The sequence below is a fragment of the Eumetopias jubatus genome, unplaced genomic scaffold (assembly GCF_037043125.1).
Source record: "Eumetopias jubatus isolate StellerSeaLion01/CBP00866 unplaced genomic scaffold, mEumJub1_p1.0 scaffold_17, whole genome shotgun sequence".
NCBI classification, from domain to species: Eukaryota; Metazoa; Chordata; class Mammalia; order Carnivora; family Otariidae; genus Eumetopias; species Eumetopias jubatus.
The window spans coordinates 16867616-16885319 of record NW_028274823.1 but is presented as its reverse complement, the minus strand read 5'-3'; the positions used below and the strand labels follow the sequence as shown (position 1 = coordinate 16885319).

Here is a 17704-nt window from a genome sequence, read left to right as displayed (position 1 = left end):
CCATGAGCTGTTATGATTGGGTCTAAGTCATCCCACAGGCCACTGGCCAGAGCCCTCTGTCGTATCGGGGAGGGGCGTCTAGAGTTATTCTTTGGATGTCCCTGACTGAGGTCAGCTTTCAAACAGGGAGGAACCCAAATTCATGTACATGACCATTGAACAGGTAAGACAGTCACTCTCTTGTGACAAGTTTTGCAATCTTCTAGTTTTCTTTTTCTGAATATTTAGACTTGTCCTCATAACGGTCACCCTATCTTCTGCCCTTAATAAATTGGTTAAGAAGCATGCTTTTATTTTTATTTTAAGAGACAAGTCTCTAATGTTTCTTTCCCTCAGTCCTTTGAAAAAATGGTCACAAAAGAGTTTTATACTGATGGGTCAATGAATAGTGTTAAGACCCTTAAAAAGTGAGTTTAGTCCAATCTAGCAGATCGTTTATAGTTTTTAAGCTTCTGGGAAAAGGGGAGTCAGGGAGTGAAAGGGAGGAATCTGTCTGAATGGTTGTAAAATTAAGATAATTATTGTTTTCCTAAATTGCTTGGATTAATCTGGCTGTGGGAGGAAACAGGAAAGCTTGCTAATCTAATCAAAATAAACATGAACTAATGGCCTCAGTTTTTATCATTTTGATTAATGGGCCAGAATTTTTCTTCATTTTGGAACCCAAAAAGCTTTAAACCATTTAGCGATGATGATTTTAACAACAAAATATTAATTCTACATTTCCCCTAAATTTAGCTGTTTATGCCCCCTTGAAGCAGCAAGACTGAACTAGGAACCCCAAAGGCTCCAGGAACTGCCTGTGGGGCATAGTATGGCCGAGAAAAGCTGATGATTGATTCTTGGTTCCTAAAATCATAAATGTCACTGTGAATGCTCTCTCTTCAATCTCCACTAATAAAAACTAAAAGACACAAGTTTACAAGAATCAGATAAATCTTAAGGCAACACAATAGATAGAGTACTTGCGAATCATAAACCCAGGGAAGTAGATTTTCCTTCAAGTATTTGGATAAACATAGATTGCTTTAAAATCCACTTACATTGTTTGTGAAAGTTATTCCAGAAAATAACTTGATGAGAAAAAGCATGATGAAGAAAATGTGGAAATTTGGAAAATTGAAGGCCTTTTTTTAAAAGGTTGTCAACAGAAATGTGATGAGATAGTTATATCTTTGTAAAGCTGACTCACTCAATTTTCAGTATTAGCTTCTGAGTTTGCTAATATGACTTTTTAGGCCAAATGATTTCACAACTGACAAAACAGTAAAAACACAGGCATGGTCCTAAAGCATAGATCTGTGGTTCAAAGCAAAGAATGAAAGAGCTCAAATGTGACATTTTAGCACAGACGTCATGGAAATGATAGGTGGAAAATCAAATAGCTTCACACAAGTAGTATTTCAGAGCATCTGTGACTCTGTGTCAGCCCTTCTTAGTGATGGAGAACGTGATCTCGCAAGAAAGGTGTAAGGGCTTCTTTGTTAAGAGAATTGTAATTACAACCCAGAAGTAGTCTAAAACAAGTTTAACTGAAAGAAGTCACGCCTCTGTGGACACTCAGTAAATCCGCCCACCAGACTCTAATTAGAACAATGTTCTTGGCAGGAGGCTTTGGTTCAACGGCTTCAAGAGTTACTGATTCTGCAGTAATAACTCTTGAGAGTCCATGCCAACCATCCGTTTTAGACCAGTTCTGTCTGCCTCTTAGTGGGTTGGTTAAAGCAAGGCTCTGATGATTGGGTTTTTGTAATTTTGAAGCATTTTGCACATATATGACTACTACCTCAGTGCTTTTCTCTGCCTCTTGTCATATTTTCTTAAAAGTCTTTACAATAGGACACATTTTCTTGCATATTTGGAAAGCATTTCATTTTGCAATCTCCTACCAATTTGTCCATGGGGCTTAGCTGTAGCAGTTGCATACCTACGGCGGCAAGTGAGGGGGGACCAGGCCAGTGGTCCGTCTCAATCTTTGATATCTCGCTGGGGTCTGGAGCCTGGGCTGCTGGGAACTTGGAAAACTTGATGATATCTTCTGAAGACTTGCTCTGGGCTGCCAAGGCAGCTGCATCTAGATGGGAATCAGGGGGAGCTTAGCTATCCGTCTGTAAGGCCATGGTGGTACAACCCACTTACACAGTTTTCTTGTTTTTTGGCAAAAATTTCAACTCCAGAAAGCTGTTTATGACCAGTATCAACTGCCCAGCCACTCAGTGGTGCCTAGTGACAACTCATTTTCTTTATGTTCTGCAGGAAGCAAAACTTCATTCGACATCTGAAATGCCTTGTTCCGGACCTGGGCTGTCCAATACTAGCTCTCGTGACACATGGCTACTTAAATTTCAATTAATTAAATTAAATGAAACCAACAAATGAGTAAAATTAAACTTCCGTCCTTTGGTTGCACTAGCTACATTTTAAGTGCTGAATAGCCACCTGTGATTCATGGCTACCATACTGGAAGCACCAAAGTAGACCATTTCCATCATCACAGAAAGTTCCATCAGATAATACTCTTCAAGAGTAATTAGAAATTTGAATCAGCAATTTGAAATTAAAGAACTAAGTTAAAAACATGACATTGTCATTTGACTGTAGTTGTTAGTCAGAAGAGGGCTGGCTTTGTCTTTTTGTGTATTTGTGTTTGTTCATTTTAGCCATCATCTGTCTAGTTCATTCTAATCCTTACATATTATATATGTGTCTTGAGTCCTAGGAGATATGGCAATGGGAAAATCCACGCTCAGCTTGTAGGAATTCAACATGGCGCCTTATATATGCAAAACACTCCTTATTTTCCTCAAGGGTCTGCACATACAAGTGAGTCATCCAACTTTAAAACAACAAAAGCCAGACTAGCAAGGACCTTAGTTCACAGGGTTCTTGATGGATCTGCTTAGAGGAGTCCCTGGCTTAGAGTTCCAAATCTAATCACAGAGCTGGAATAAAACAAACCAGGTTTAATGGTCAGACCCTGATTTCTGGCTAATTTCGCAGACTGGCCTGGGATGTTACTAAACATTTCAAAATAGAGTTAGAACGCTTTAAATAAAACTCTCCCCGCTCCCTGGGCTCACATATTTAAAAATCTGGAAATAATTTTTTTGAATCCTCAGCTCGAATTCCCCATTCTTGTAGTTCTGTTTCCTGAAGCGACTTGACCAAGGTCATCCTATAGACTCATAAGGGGTAAAGTCTTGGCCAAGCATGGAGTAGTGTTTCTCTGACTCTTTAACCTCATGAGAAAAAAATTAAACATTCAGCCTGGAAAACACTCCCAAGGACATCCTCTTCTTAAAGAAGGACAACATGGATTAGCATATAAAAGACGGAGACGTTCTGCATTACAAAAAAAAAAAAAGTGTGACTTTATTTAAATCTAAGCATTTTCCAAATGCTTCGGGGCCCAGACACCCGTTTTTTTGGCATACCGTCTTATTCTATCCCATGGAACTGCTCTTTTGCACAATGACCTTTGGGAAGACACTCTGACTGAGCTACTCTTAATGATGACAAAGAGTGAAGTCAGAGAGCATTTCAGGAAAAAAAGCCAGTCTCTTTCAAATAAATAAGCTAACACAATCTACTCTCTTTAAATCTTAATTATCTGATTACTTTTGCTTAGAGAGGCAGGGCCTTAGAGATTTTAGTAATAAAAACAGTTCCTACATTGATAAACCAAACTCTTGGAGTCTCATTCCTAAATTTAGAAAAAAAAAAGCATGACTTCAAGCAGTACTTACGCATTAGAATTGGTGAAGTCAGTAAACATTCACATGTTAATGAGTGGGTGAGAAGACATTAAACCATAAAAAAACAAACAAAAACAATGTTAACAAACTTAAAAAAAGCAAGCACATGGTGTAAAATCTTAAAAAAGAAAAAAAAAGAAAAGAAATCATAGTTCTAGAACCATTACAATATGTACATTGTCTTTTTTTCCCCTAGAATATTGGCCTAAATTTTTTTCCTTGCGCATTTTCAACTTTCTTTGCTTTTGATGTCATCCTAACCCTTAGGGACTCATTAACATCAACTAGATTTTTTAAAGGCAGCCTTCAAATTTCCAGGCACATTTTGTGTATGATTTTCTGAAATCACCTGAAGACAAGTATTGGCTTTCTATCCATTCACAGAGATTTACAGTACCTAATTTATAAAGACCTAAAAATGGTGGAGGGAAATGTGATTTACCTATGGTAATGTGATTTCCTGGGTTTAAAAATGCTGTATTTCCAGAAAAGGAAAACACAATTATAAATCCATGTTAGGGATTTTAGTTTGCAGGGATTTCAGAGACAAGCTGGCCTAACTCACTGGTTGTTGCCTATGAGAAAACTGAGGGACAGAGAAACTGCGTCCATGATATCACAGAACCATCGAGGGAAAGGCCTGGGACCAGGGCTGGGACTTGGAGTGTGTCCTGTCCATTCCACCGCAAGGCATAGACATCGGCATGCCTATAAGAAATTGGACAGTCGCATTGATGTAGGCTTAGTCCAGTTAATTTTTCTAGGTAGCGGGCCTTCATGAATTTAATTAAACTAATTAGAAGCTCATCCAAATTATTATAGAGGCTGGTTAAATTATTTGATGCTAAAAAAAAAAGTGTGAATTACTGGGAGCTTCCTAATCAAGCTAAGCGTTCTCTCTCTAGGAAAACCAATCTCACAATAATTTCATCTTAGGAACCCATAAAGGCATAATACGCTGGGCGCCCCAGTTTGATTCTCAAAAGCAGCAGCAGAAAAGCCTTTCAGAGGACAGCAAAGAGTTCGGCGGGCGCTGCTACTTAAAAGCTACGCGGAGGAAAGTGGGTTTTACCATGCTGTTTGTAGATGGGTGGTTTTCGGTAAATGTTGATCCCTTGATCTGTGGAAATGAAAAGCAAAGGTGTGTGATTATGGGAACCAGTTCAGCGATGGGAAAAACAGATCAACCGAGAGGCAAACCAAACTGAAGACTCTTGAACAAAAACAACCCGGAAGGTTAACTTTTGTATTACAAAGATTGAAATTACGGGAAGAAGTTGTTCCAGGAATGAGTGAATTACTACAGACAAGTGATATGGAATCCTTTGTAATACATCTTAGGATATAGAGAGATGTAACTAATTCATGAGCCATTTATTGCAAATACGTACTTCACTAAAAGTGGGATCAAAACAGGAAGAAATGGAAGCAGTGGAGGGACGGGACTCTAGTGGTGAGGAAGACATAACCAGTTTGGGGAAGGTCCCCAAATTGCTACTGTCTAGAAATTGAGCTCGCAGTAGATACCAGGGGCTCAGTTTCTTTTCAACTAATGAGTGGAACAGTGGAAAGCAATGTAATATAATTAAGAGTAGTCTTTTAAAACATAGAAACAGTTTTTATGTGCAAGGCTTGTCTGATGTGCTGACAGAATGTTTGAGAGGATCCTAACTTGTATAGGTCAAATTTATTAAAAAAAAAAAAAAAAAAAAAAAGGAAAAGCGATGCTGAATGTTACTCATTTATTTATACAGGACCCCATTTGATAATGCTACAGTTTTGCTTTGACTGCAGATACTCAGGAAATTTCAAAAGGTCTGTTCCCCCCCCAGTCTTGGGCATCGTATCTTGGTGGGGGCATTCTTCACGCAAAAAGGTTGCAAATGTACAACACTGATTTTCAAGGTTCAGTGAAGCTTTATTTGAAAAGGCAGTTCTATCTTAGTGGTATGAATCTCACTGAACTTTCCTCTGTTTTATTAGGTAAGTTTGGAATGCAAAAGAAAAAAACTATTACAGATTCCAAATATGTGTCCTAATAATAGGTAATTTATTAAACCACTTTCAGGAGCTTTAAAGAAACAAAACAATGTACTTCCGATGGAAAAAAAAATATCGTGACCTCTGATAGCCAATCTTGCCCTTAAAAATTGAGTTGACCTAAACATTAAAATACTGATGGGTTCTGAGTTTTCCAGTTCTTGATGGCAAATTACTATTTGTACCGTGACAGCAAATGCTTATGACTTCAGCAAAGCTTACAGCACCAAGCCTAAATTGCAAGATATCTTTGTGGGCTAAGAAGGTAGTCAGTTGGTAATACATTGCAGAAGGACCAACCAATTGATCCAATTTTATACTTCTCTGAAAAGTCCATAGAAAGAATCTCCACGCTGGAGACAAACAGGAAAAAAAAATAAAAGTACTCTTGAGTGATGCTGTGGTTCATTCTCGAGGATGAGAAGATAAGTAGATTGTCATTGTGATAATTAGTCAATGACACCAAACCACAGAGTGATAACTTCAAAGGGCACTCATATACAGGTAAAACTGAAATCTTAGCAAAAACAAAACAAAGCAACTCAACCCTCCTTCCTTCACTCTCTGCTTCCCATCCCCCTTCAAAAAATTTTGAGAAAACTTAAACCTTCCATACAATCCTTGGCATTTCACATCCCAAACTTCTGAAAGGCCCTCTGGGTCAGATCGTGCAATTTAGGGTTTGTCGACTGTGTGCATCCCGATGAAGAGAGCGTGAGCAATGAGACGAGACAGGTAACAGGGCTACATTCTACACCGTGACAGGACACCCAGACAAAGACCGTGTCAGCTCCTACCTGGAACATGGAAATGTTTAGGGGCCTGGGCATAGGTTGGAGTGAGAGGACGACTGTCTGGCCGGTAAGGGAGAGGGGAGTTCCGGCCGCTGGACGGCTCATTGCCTCCAATGAGAAGAATGGAGAAAACAAAATAAGAGAAGGGACAGCAATAAAGAAAACAAAGCAAGCATAATAAAAATTCAAAACAAACCGGAAGGAGGTACATCCAAAAGGAGAAACAAAAGAAACAAACTCAATTCATCAACTTGGCTCACAAGGTGATAGAAGGTTTAGTTTTCCACAGGAGAGCCTAGAGTTTGCGTGGAACTGGGTTAAAAGCAGCTAGCGGTAGGAGGAGTCATTCCAATGGCATGCGGTTGAAGGCTGTGAGCGGGCAGCAAACTGATTAGATGGAAAGTACATTAAGAGTCATGGAAGGTCACTTGCTAATGATTCAGGGTCAGGTGTCAGATGATTAAATCCCAAGCATGTGAAGGGGCGGGATATGCAAGCCCAAATACAGTCACTTCCGGGCACGATGGCAGAGGCTGGAGTAGATTTCTCTGAATGGAAGGCTATGTCTGGGAGCCTGTGAGATCACCCAGTTCCTCCCCTTAGCAATGCAAAGTGCCTGCACTTGAAGCAAATGCTTCTGCTTCCTCACTGCACAATATACCCGGTAGAGTCAGAACCCTTTCTCCCAGGGACTTTGGGACCTCTCTCCACCTGCCTCTTCCAAGGCTCCACTGAGGCTCCACCCAGTCCAACAATTCCATCTGTGAAATAAATCTGGACATCTACCATGGCTGTGCACTGAGCTATGACTGAGGACAGGGAGATGAATGAGATGTCATGCCTGCCTGTGAGGGGGGTGGGTCTCAGAAGCTACCTAAGGAGACAGACTATGATATGGACATGCTTGCTCAGGCGAGGGTGCCATCAATTCTTGCAGAGAGCTAAGATGTTAGACTGAGCAGGGCATCAAGGCGTAAATATACCAGGTAGGTGGGTGGGCCGAGGGGTGAGCAGGCCTAGACTCTAGGGGGCTTGCACGTCCTGAGGAATGAAAGACCATGATGTGTAGGAACAACAGCCCTGGCCACTGTGGCTGGATTGCACGGTGTTCTTGGAGAAGAGAACAGGGAAGGGGTAGAGAAGCTAGCTAGGTCACTCCCTTCCAACCAGGATGAACTGAGGCCTGTGTTGGGCTGTCAGAGATCAGCTATTGCCCTAAAGTATCCTCCTACCTCATGTCTGAGAAAACATCTGCCCCAAGAATACACCAGAAGGTGTAGGGGACTATCAAAAGTTAATGAACTATAATGCGATTACTTTTGTTCCTGAGTTGTAAGACTTCTTTATATATTCTGGATACAAGTCCCTTATCAGATAGATAGATGACTTGCAAACACTTCCTCTCATTCCGTGGGTTGCCTTTCGCTATCTTGATAGTGACCTTTGAAGCACAAAAGTTGTAAGTTTTCATAAAGTATAATTTATCTACCAATTAATGCTAACAATGTGAAATAAATCATAGATCTTCAGAAAACAGAGCACGAGCTGATTTCTTCAAGTAAGGCAAGCTGTTCTAAATCTGGCCCACAAAGTATAAAAGATATCAATTGCTGGAGTTTTAAAATAACACGCTTACTACAGTTTTAATTTCTAGGTTAACCAGAGCACGCATCTATACTGAATGGGCAGCAAGATCTTCCAAATGAGATTTGAATTTGTTATTGACTTCAATTTAGATTCCAGGTTTTTGGTTATCGTGTTCTGAAGCTTTTCTTTTTTTCCTCAAGAGTCAGTTTCACGTCTAGCTTCCAATACATTATTATGGAGACTTTGCTATTTAAATCAGATATTAGCCTCTAAAAATTTATGATGCTTCGCCCCAAGCTGCTGATCTATTAAAAGGTTAATTTTTTTAAAAAGGTTATTTCATTTATTATCACTCTTCTAGTGAAAAATAACTAGCTCACATCTGGAAAAAATGAAAAGACACAGGTAGAGGCAAGCAGGGGAAGGAAGAACGTGGTTTACATGCAGAAGTAAATCCTGTTTTAAATCTAAGACTGAATTAGAACTAGGTCTCATTCATCTTTCTGTGCTCAGCACAGTGCCTGGCCAAGACCAGGTGCCTTATAAATGTCTGCAAATGAATGACTGAAAATAGCCCACTTGTGAATTCTTGAGCTATTAATGGCCGAATTTAGTAAGGACCACTGCAGGATTAACCTTCACCTTGCTCTTGAATAAAGGCAGACATGCTAGTATTGAGCAACAGGGTCACAATGGCATCTCCTTTTTAGCACTTTCCCACTAGATCCTCAATAACCCCAATTTAACTATTTCACTTCAGAGGAATGCTTCACTCCTGTAAACATCAGAACTTAAGTGATCCATAATTGAAAAACAGAATACTTCTTGTGAGCTATTCTCAAAAGAAGGTCTAGAAAGACAGCTTTCTCGCCTTATTTGAGGTTGTCTTTTGAAAACTCTTTCTGCATATCCCGAGCACTGGATGTTCCTGCTTCTGAACCACGCTGCCCTCCGCCCTTCAACTCTACCCTTTCTGCACGTGTAGAAGAACAACAGACATCTCAGGGAAATGTTCTCACATTTGGTGACAATATCCAATTGGATGAAACTCCATTAAATTTGTTTTGATGATGATTAGCCAGTGACATGCACACACAAAAATATCTGCATAGACGGGAGGCAAAGGTTTAAGGTTATTAGAATTAGCATTTGCCCAAGTATTAAAAATCTATCATGGAGATGCTCTACTGGCAAGTGGCAGTAGGAGCCCATCGCTTCTCAGATATGGGTGATGATTCTTAAAGGCTGGGGAGTGAGTGTCTGAATTCCTGATGGGTGAATTCTGGCTGAATGCTGTTTCTTGTTGGGCCTAGTTCTTTATTTGGCTGCCTATTTCGGCAACCATTGATTTTTCTAGTTGCTTTAAAAAAAACCAAAAAACCTCACTACTATGTTCAAGTCCTTATAAACAGATTTAATGCTAGAATCAATTAAAACCTCCTACAAAACATTTTAAAGCACTAGGCAAAGAGAGACTCAACAATGCACCCATCTAAGGGATTCTGCACAATATGATTTCCACATGTCACAATGGCTCATTGGGAACAAGGTCTCAGAGTACTGTTGCTAGTTACCAAATTCTTAGCCCTTGATATACCAAAGGCATTAAACATTTTTGGCATTTTTTTTTTTTAAAGTAGGCTCCGTGTCCAGCGTGGAGCCCAACATGGGGCTTGAACTCACGACCCTGAGATCAAGACCTGAGCTGAAATTAAGAGTTGGACACTTAACCAACTGAGCCACCCAGGTGCTCCCATTTTTTGGCATTTTAAAAGAAAAAGCAAAATTCTCAAGATGAGTCTTTTTTCCTTTTTCTAACTTAAACACCCTATCTTGAAGTGATAAAACTTTAATTCCATTCTAGAAGGAAATAACTGAGGAGGGCCCTAAGACCTTATTTTTACACTTAGTGCATTACTTAGGCAAAATAATATATATGGTGTCAGATGAAAGATCATATACGGAAGATATTACCATCATCATTATCATTATCAGCTTGGAGATGTAGACACTGTTTACAGATAATAGTGTATATGTCATAGAATATTGTATCTATCACATTCATAGCCATTTTGTTCCTTAAGTAAGTCCTTCCTTGTATTGGTTGACTCTCAGTTGTTAGTGATCTTAGCTACTGTGCTGAGAAGCTACCGCATATATACATTTCTTAGCCTTCATTTTTAGCTCTTTCCATACCAGCTTCATAAGCCGATTTTTCAGTCATGGGAGATCAATCAATTGCAGGATTCTTACTGTGCTTAATATATTCAAATGCTCTGTCCTTGCTTTCAATCTTCTTTCTGGTACCCCGAGAGCCCAAGTGACAAATCCCAAGACTAGTAAATCAAAATGGCGGAGCATGTGTCTGCTGCGGGCACCTGCTGGAGTGTTGCCTGGTTTTCTGGATTCTAAGTGCTTACATTCCAAAATATAAATGAATATTTTGAGGGGACCTTAAAGTTGGCAGCATCTAGAATTTCATGACAGAGTTTCAGGATTGCTGGTTCTTGTCTCAAGTTTCAATAAGCATTATGGTTTTCTTCAGCAAGTGTCAAATATTTGCATCAGAGCAAATCATTTCTATGGCAGAACAGCAAAGATTCCTTTCAAAGAGACTTAATATATGTAGCCCTCCTGGTCACAAATCTGATTTATATGTCGTGGACACAGAAGATAATGGCTAACACTATTTCAAAGGGGAGGGAAGAGAAACTCAGCAAACATGGAGCAGGCAAAGCCCAGAACAGAGTGAAAAGCTTTCCAAATCTAAGCACGCACTTGTCCACATGGCCCAAGGACATACCAGTACTGAATGAGGCTGCAGGGGAGTTTAGGGAACAGAAATAAAAACACAGTGAGAAACAAGATGGACATTACAGAACGTGGATGGAGAAGCCAGCAGAATAGAGAGACAGCCTGTGAATGGCATCTTAGCTTTACACGCACACGGCATCCTCAGCTCCATGAACACTGGGGCCTGGGCCCATGCGTCAGAAAAGGACCAGGACGTGGACTTAGGAAATGGAGGGCGGGAGGGCTGTACTTCCGGTTGCCGGAGTGGCAAGGGGGCCCCCTGCTTCTAGCTACACATTCCTGAGAAGGACATACAACCTGCCCTGGCATCCTCAGGCTGCCTGGCTTTCATTTGTTTTAAAAATAACTGCCCCGAGATTGTAAGACAAGCTCCAAGATAAAAAGTGAATGTTTAAATGAAAAGCCATGGTGGACTTGGCTCCATTTTGAAGATGCCTTAGATGGTGTTTCTCCAATGGCCATAAATGCCCTCCGTGTTGAAATTTCCAAGTGCTGGAGAGGTCTTCCATGGAAACAGATACATGTTTTTCAGAATAACTAAGAAGTAATTCCTTGAAGAATCAGCTTTCACTTATTCAACTATATTAGGCTTTTAAAGCAATATCTTTAATTCTCCATGATTTATTTTGTAGTTTAGCAAAAAGCGCATCTGATTTTAAAACTAAGCATATACCATTATGTACATTACATTTTGTATCTGATGTATGTAAACTATTTTATAGGAACGAACTATAGGCATATGGGAGAGAGATCATTAGATGTTTTTTACATGTGAGCTCAGGGTCAAGCTAATCCCTCTTGGCCTAATGCTCTCTACCATTTAAAACCACAATATTTGTGTCAAAAAGTTCAAATTCAGTCTGAAGACAGAAAACGATATACCTCTGACCCATGAATGACATGGGTTTGAATGGCATGGGTCCACGTGGGTATTTTTTGGTAAACGGTAGAGTACTGTAAATATACTTTCCTCTTGATTTTCTTAATAACATTTTTCTTTTCCCTAGCTTACTTTATTGTAAAATACAGTCTGTAATACATATAACATACAAAATATGTGTTAATTGGCTGTTTATGTTATCAGTAAGGGTTAACAGTAGGCTATTAGTAGTTAAGTTTTTAGAGAGTCAAGATTCATACAAAGATTTTTCCACTGCACAGAGGATTGGTGCCCCTAATCCCTACATTGTTCAAGGGTGAACTGTATATCTACATTTTTAATAAGGCACCATTTGGGCACACAAAGGTAGGTAAATTTTATTACTATTTGGTATTCCTATTGAAAAGGAAAAATTTAAATGACTGAAAGCAGCTGTCTGTCTTAGCTTCAACAAGAATACAATTTTCTAGCTAAACAGAGATGGAAAAGAAGTTTGCTTTCAAAATTATCCTTCATGTGTATTTATACTGCAACACAGGGAGGGATGGGGGGCCTGGGGTCTGATCCTGGTGCAGCACTCCCTAGGCGTGAGCCCTTGGCCAAGGGCCCCTTAACCAGAGAATGGAATGAGATGATGTAACGAAAAGTGCTTTAAGGACACTGTGCCCAGGGGGAAATTGTCACGGACAAGGTGAGTTGAGTGCTTACTACACACCAGCGCACTTGACCTCATGGACCCCCACTGACCTAGGAGAGGTTCTATAGATGAGGGAGGCAAGTGACACTCAAAAGGGTAAGTCAATAATCCAAGGTCCCACAGTTAGCACAGGACAAAGATACTATTTTAAACCTAAGACTCCAGTGTCCATTTGGGCATTCCAACTCTCCATAAAGCCACGCACAGAGAGAAGGTTTTGTGAGTCTTGATATTTCGTGATGTGTTATTTGTACAAACTGTGTGTAACTTTACAGGGCATGTGACATTTTTCTCCCTACAAAAAGCATCTCTTTGGAAAGATGAAACATGTAATATCCAAACAAGGCAGCTCATATTTTTGAATTAAAAACCTATTTTCTCTTGCATATTAGAAGCAAACAAATCTTAGTTGGGCCACGGGCTTCTATATTAAAGTCTCTTTAAAATACATCTCTGAAGTTCTTAAATAATTTCTCACAGTTTTATAAACATTCTCTAAAGCCCCCCCGAATACTAATTAGCAATAATAATTTTAAGTAATCTGTCAAGAATTTTAGAAAGTGTTGCTCCCACTGAAAAAGACTGATCTCTTTGCCAATGACAAATAATGTGTGTCTTCAATAAGCATGTCAGCAACGTTATTTTTACGGCATAGAAAATGCTAAAGTAGCACACATAAAAATAACGGCATGCTGATTAAGTGTAGTACATCTATATTTTTGGACTCAGTTGCTGGAAATCCAAGTGAGCAGTAACAAAATTACTTGGGTAGACTGCAAATGAAAGCTCAGTCAACTAGAACAACATTTTGGCTACTCAATAGCAGTGCTCAGGATGTGAGCACTTGGATCACAGGGTTAGAATCTGTTAGGTCTGTCTCAAATCCAATAACAGCATCTGTGCTTGCCTACCACTCCCCTCCTTCATCTACTGTCACTGGTTAATTTGGTTCAAGTCAAGACTACGGAACAAGTTAGCATGCTTCTGAGAACTCATACATATTTTATTTTATTTTTAAAGATTTTATTTATTTATTTGAGAGAGAGAATGAGAGAGAGAGAGAGCATGAGACGGGGGAGGATCAGAGGGAGAAGCAGACTCCCCGCTGAGCAGGGAGCCCGATGTGGGACTTGATCCCGGGACTCCAGGATCATGACCTGAGCCGAAGGCAGTTGCTTAACCAACTGAGCCACCCAGGCGCCCCTCATACGTATTTTAAATTATGGCCCCTTTGACACCCCTTCAGGGCTCCTGGATCCTCCAACACATGGAGGGGAACAGGAGCCCCAGTTGAGGACTGCTACAGAAGCGTGATAGACAATGCGGAAAAACAATGGGGATGCCATAAAGGGAACGGGCAGGGATGTGGGGCAGAAACAGAAAACAGAAGGCAAAGCTCTTCTTCTGCATCATGCAGAAATCAGGACCAGTCAAAAGAGGATTGATTACCCTAAGGGTTGGCTCAAGGAGAGAAATTTAAGTTACATTGCCACAGATCTTTTTGTACTATCCAAATGTTTTAATATCATTAAGTGGTTAAGTGGCTTATCACCATTTAGGCAAGTTTCGCATATTTGTTGCTAAATGCTGGTATGATTTGCTGAGCCACATCACATATCAAAACCAGGAAAATACCCCAACTATATATTATATTTTGCTTTTGACACACAGAAAAACAAAATGATAATATATGGTTTTTTTCCTAAGCGGTGGGTAATAAATCTAATGGTCTTAAACATACTTCCTGTTTCTTCATCTAGAGCCCTTAGAAATGACGTGTTTCTCCTGTGGAGAGATGGCACGTCAGTTCTAAGACGCTGGGTGTGGTCATGACACACGCAGGCATGCGGAGAGGTTGAAAGCTGGGAGCTAACTCTTGGAGATCCACCTTATTAGCCTTCCCAGGGTGCTAATAAATCTCCACTCTGCGGGGTGCTGCCTGAAGAAGCCTGCCTCCTTACCTTTGATATGGGGAATGAAGTGGTGTCGGAAGGGGGAGTTGGGGCGGGAGTCGCTGTGGGCGGAGCTGAGGCTGCTGGTGCGCAGGTGGGACAACCTTTGCACACCAGGAGACAGCAGCTCTGTGCGGCAAGGAGTCAGGGGCGGGGCCAGGTGGAAACAGAAAAGAAGAACAGAAATTAACAGCAGGGACAACATCATCATTCCAAGGGGCGGGGGGTGGGGAGGGGGGCAAACAAAGAACGTTAATCAGGAGTCTGAAAAAGGAAGAAGGCAAAAGGGTTAAGAACGCACCTGCTAAGGGTGAGGCTAAGTGGGGAGAATTTGCAAACAGTTCGGGTTGGTACAGAGTCGCTCTCTGAGAATAAATGGCTTTATGAGAAGGAATGGCCACAGGACATTCTCTGTCAGGATGACCCCGGCTACTGTTGAGCCAGTACTAGGCACATCATTTAGACTCAGAAATAGCTGTTTTTAAAAAGCACCTGACAAAACAGAACCCTTGAAACACATGTTAAAAACAAACAAACAAAACGATAATCATTTTAAGAACCTTGAAAAGAAGTACTTATATGTAAGGGTCAGATTCTTTTTTTTTTAAGCTGCCAACTTCTCCCACTAGCGGTTTAATTTTATTTGCCTCTGTAGAAGGAAAACCTGTTTGTGTTCCCTGGGTGGCGAAGAGCTACTTAGGATCCTGAGAACTGCGTGATGGCAGCACAGGGGGGCACTGGAAGCTTCGTTATCTTGGAAGGAAAATGGACCATTGAAACTAAACCCAGACACGGGGAACATGTACCATCACCTGGCATCTAGAACCCGCCGAGTGGATAATCAGAGGTTTTCTATACTGACCACAGCCCTGCTGTCAGAACCCCACCGGCTTCACCTGACAAGGGTAGATCTTGAAAAAATAATTATAAACCCTAATAATTGGTATCATGCATGCCCATAACATATTGTGAAAAGGAGGAGAAGCACTTAGAACGGGGGATGTTCTAAAGGCTGCTGGCTTTGGAACCACGACTGGAATAGATGAAAACTTTCAGTGCTCAACAGCGACATGATCTTTCAGGGAAATAATGTCCCTGGCTGGCCACTCCTTCACTATTCAGGGGCCCATGGAACAACAATTTCCCTATAGCCCCACGTCATTCTGATAAGGTCATGGCCGTGGCCTCTGTGACCTCAGCACACGCCCATATGGAGGGGTGGCCGCGAACAGGATTTCTTGTCTCCCACACAGACAAGGGCTTAAGTCCAGACCCAGGTCCAGAGCATGAATTAAATGAATATAGTTGCACATGGGAAAAAAAAGAATCCATTTCTTGAAAAACCCTCATTTTACTTAACTCAACAAATACTATTTATGACCTAGAGAAAACTATACATTATTGAAGACTCATATAGTAAAAAATCAATCTTCTATATGCATTAAATCTATGGCTTTAAGGAAAAGATTGCAGCCTTTTTATATTCTGTTCATTTCCTCTGGTTCTTTTTTATCAAATAAGTTAGCATATGAATGAGTTTGTTCTCATCCACCGGTGCAGAAGCAAGAAGCTTAAAAGGAAGTCTTCCTAGACGTTCACTGCCACCAATGTTGTTTAGAAGGCCAGAGTCTCCCTCTGGGAATCTACTTCTCAGGGAACCCTGGATCCATGCTGGGATCTCCATTCTTCTATTCCACACATGAGACACCCACTAATAGTGATGCGGACTACGCTGTGCACAGATGAAGGTGACCTGAAGTCCACTACTGTTCGATATTGCCTATAATACGTCTCTAATGTTTTTCTGTTTTCCAAGTCTGGTTCGAAATCTAAGGGCTGGAATGGGTCTGAAAAGTTATCAAATACAACCCCCAGGTTGCATATAATACTTCCTTCTAGAAGGTGCTTAACCAAGCATGTTTAGTAACACCCTGTGCCTGGTTTGGAGAAACATGGCAAACCCACCGATGAATGACTAACGCTGTGGATTTTAGATGATGCTAATGTGCCTAAAAGGCACATCAAAGTATTTTCTTTGGAGATCTTCATTTTAAGTCTCAAAGTGATGAGATTTTCTTCAAGTCTAAAAAAAGAAAAAACAATCCCCCTGGCTTCCCGTTGTTCACTGTCAAGATGTAATTATTTAATAAACCATAATGAATATAATCATAAAATAACACAAATTATAGTTGGATATGAGTTTTCTTTTTTTTCTTTTCTGGGAAAAGGGGAGATCTATTTGGCAGCTGGATTTTTAATACACTATCAGTGGTGGGGAAAAAAAAAATCACCCCGCAACACAGACTATTATATAGAGTGAATCTCGGGAACAGGCACCCTTACCAGGTCTGTGAAAATGCTGGGGAGAGCGAGATGTGGTTGGAGCATAGCTGTGGCGGCTATAGACAGGGGAGCTGATGGAGCCCTGGCTGGTGGATCGATGGATCACCCGGTCCCGAGAGTCCTGGTAGCCCTGGAAAGAAAGTGCGAGAACGTGGGAGCATAAGACACACATTCAGGCTATCATCGGGTCCAAGTGACATCCAGTTCTACAAAGGTTGCCTGGGAACTGTCATGTTGACCTGTTCATGTATACATTCTAGGATGATATCCTTCAAAACATACGCAAAGGAGCATTCTGTGGTTAATGCATTTTGCTCAAAACCCATAGTTCTTGCATTTACCCAAATTTTAAGATGGAAAATGGTAAACTCCCGGGTTGATAGAGCTCTGGGAAAAAGAGAATACCCCAATGGCCACATTGATATGGTGCTTTTCAGTTTTACAAAGTATGTTCGTCGTTTCATCCGATTCGCATAATAACAAAAGTAGAACACAGGGTATAGACCTCCCTTCTCCACAAATGCAGGATGTTTCAGAGCAGGTAAGAGACCATGTGTAGGTGTGTAGCTCATATAGGCAGAGCCTGCTTCAGAACCAGCCTCCTCGCTCTAATCGTACCCTTTGTTCTGGCTGCCAACCTACACTGTCCATAACACTGATCTGGTGACATCTTAAGTTGATTTTCCTGCAGAACAAGCTGGTGGTGGCCTCAAACCCAGGAAATTCTACTTCCTACTTTGAGAAACATATCCCAAGGAAAAAATAAAGAGTGATCTCTAAATGGGAAAATTTGCTCAAAGATATTTATAATACCACCATTTATAAAGATAAAACTTCCTGAA

General features: G+C 40.7%; 1 protein-coding gene across 6 annotated transcripts in view; it reads right to left on the bottom strand.

Annotated features, from left to right (window-relative positions):
- ABLIM1 (actin binding LIM protein 1) overlaps nucleotides 1–17704 on the bottom strand; it is a 127252-nt gene that overhangs the window by 17572 nt on the left and 91976 nt on the right. Inside the window, exons 10-14 of one of the 6 annotated variants that reach the window (XM_088019906.1) lie at nucleotides 16863–16992; nucleotides 14529–14648; nucleotides 6593–6697; nucleotides 4828–4875; nucleotides 1928–2074 (exon numbers count right to left, since the gene is read on the bottom strand). In XM_088019906.1, the coding sequence (XP_087876032.1) occupies nucleotides 1928–2074; nucleotides 4828–4875; nucleotides 6593–6697; nucleotides 14529–14648; nucleotides 16863–16992 (550 nt within the window). The remainder of the gene's footprint in view (nucleotides 1–1927; nucleotides 2075–4827; nucleotides 4876–6592; nucleotides 6698–14528; nucleotides 14649–16862; nucleotides 16993–17704) is intronic. The other 5 variants (XM_088019905.1, XM_088019908.1, XM_028121796.2 and 2 more) reach the window with 5 other exon arrangements.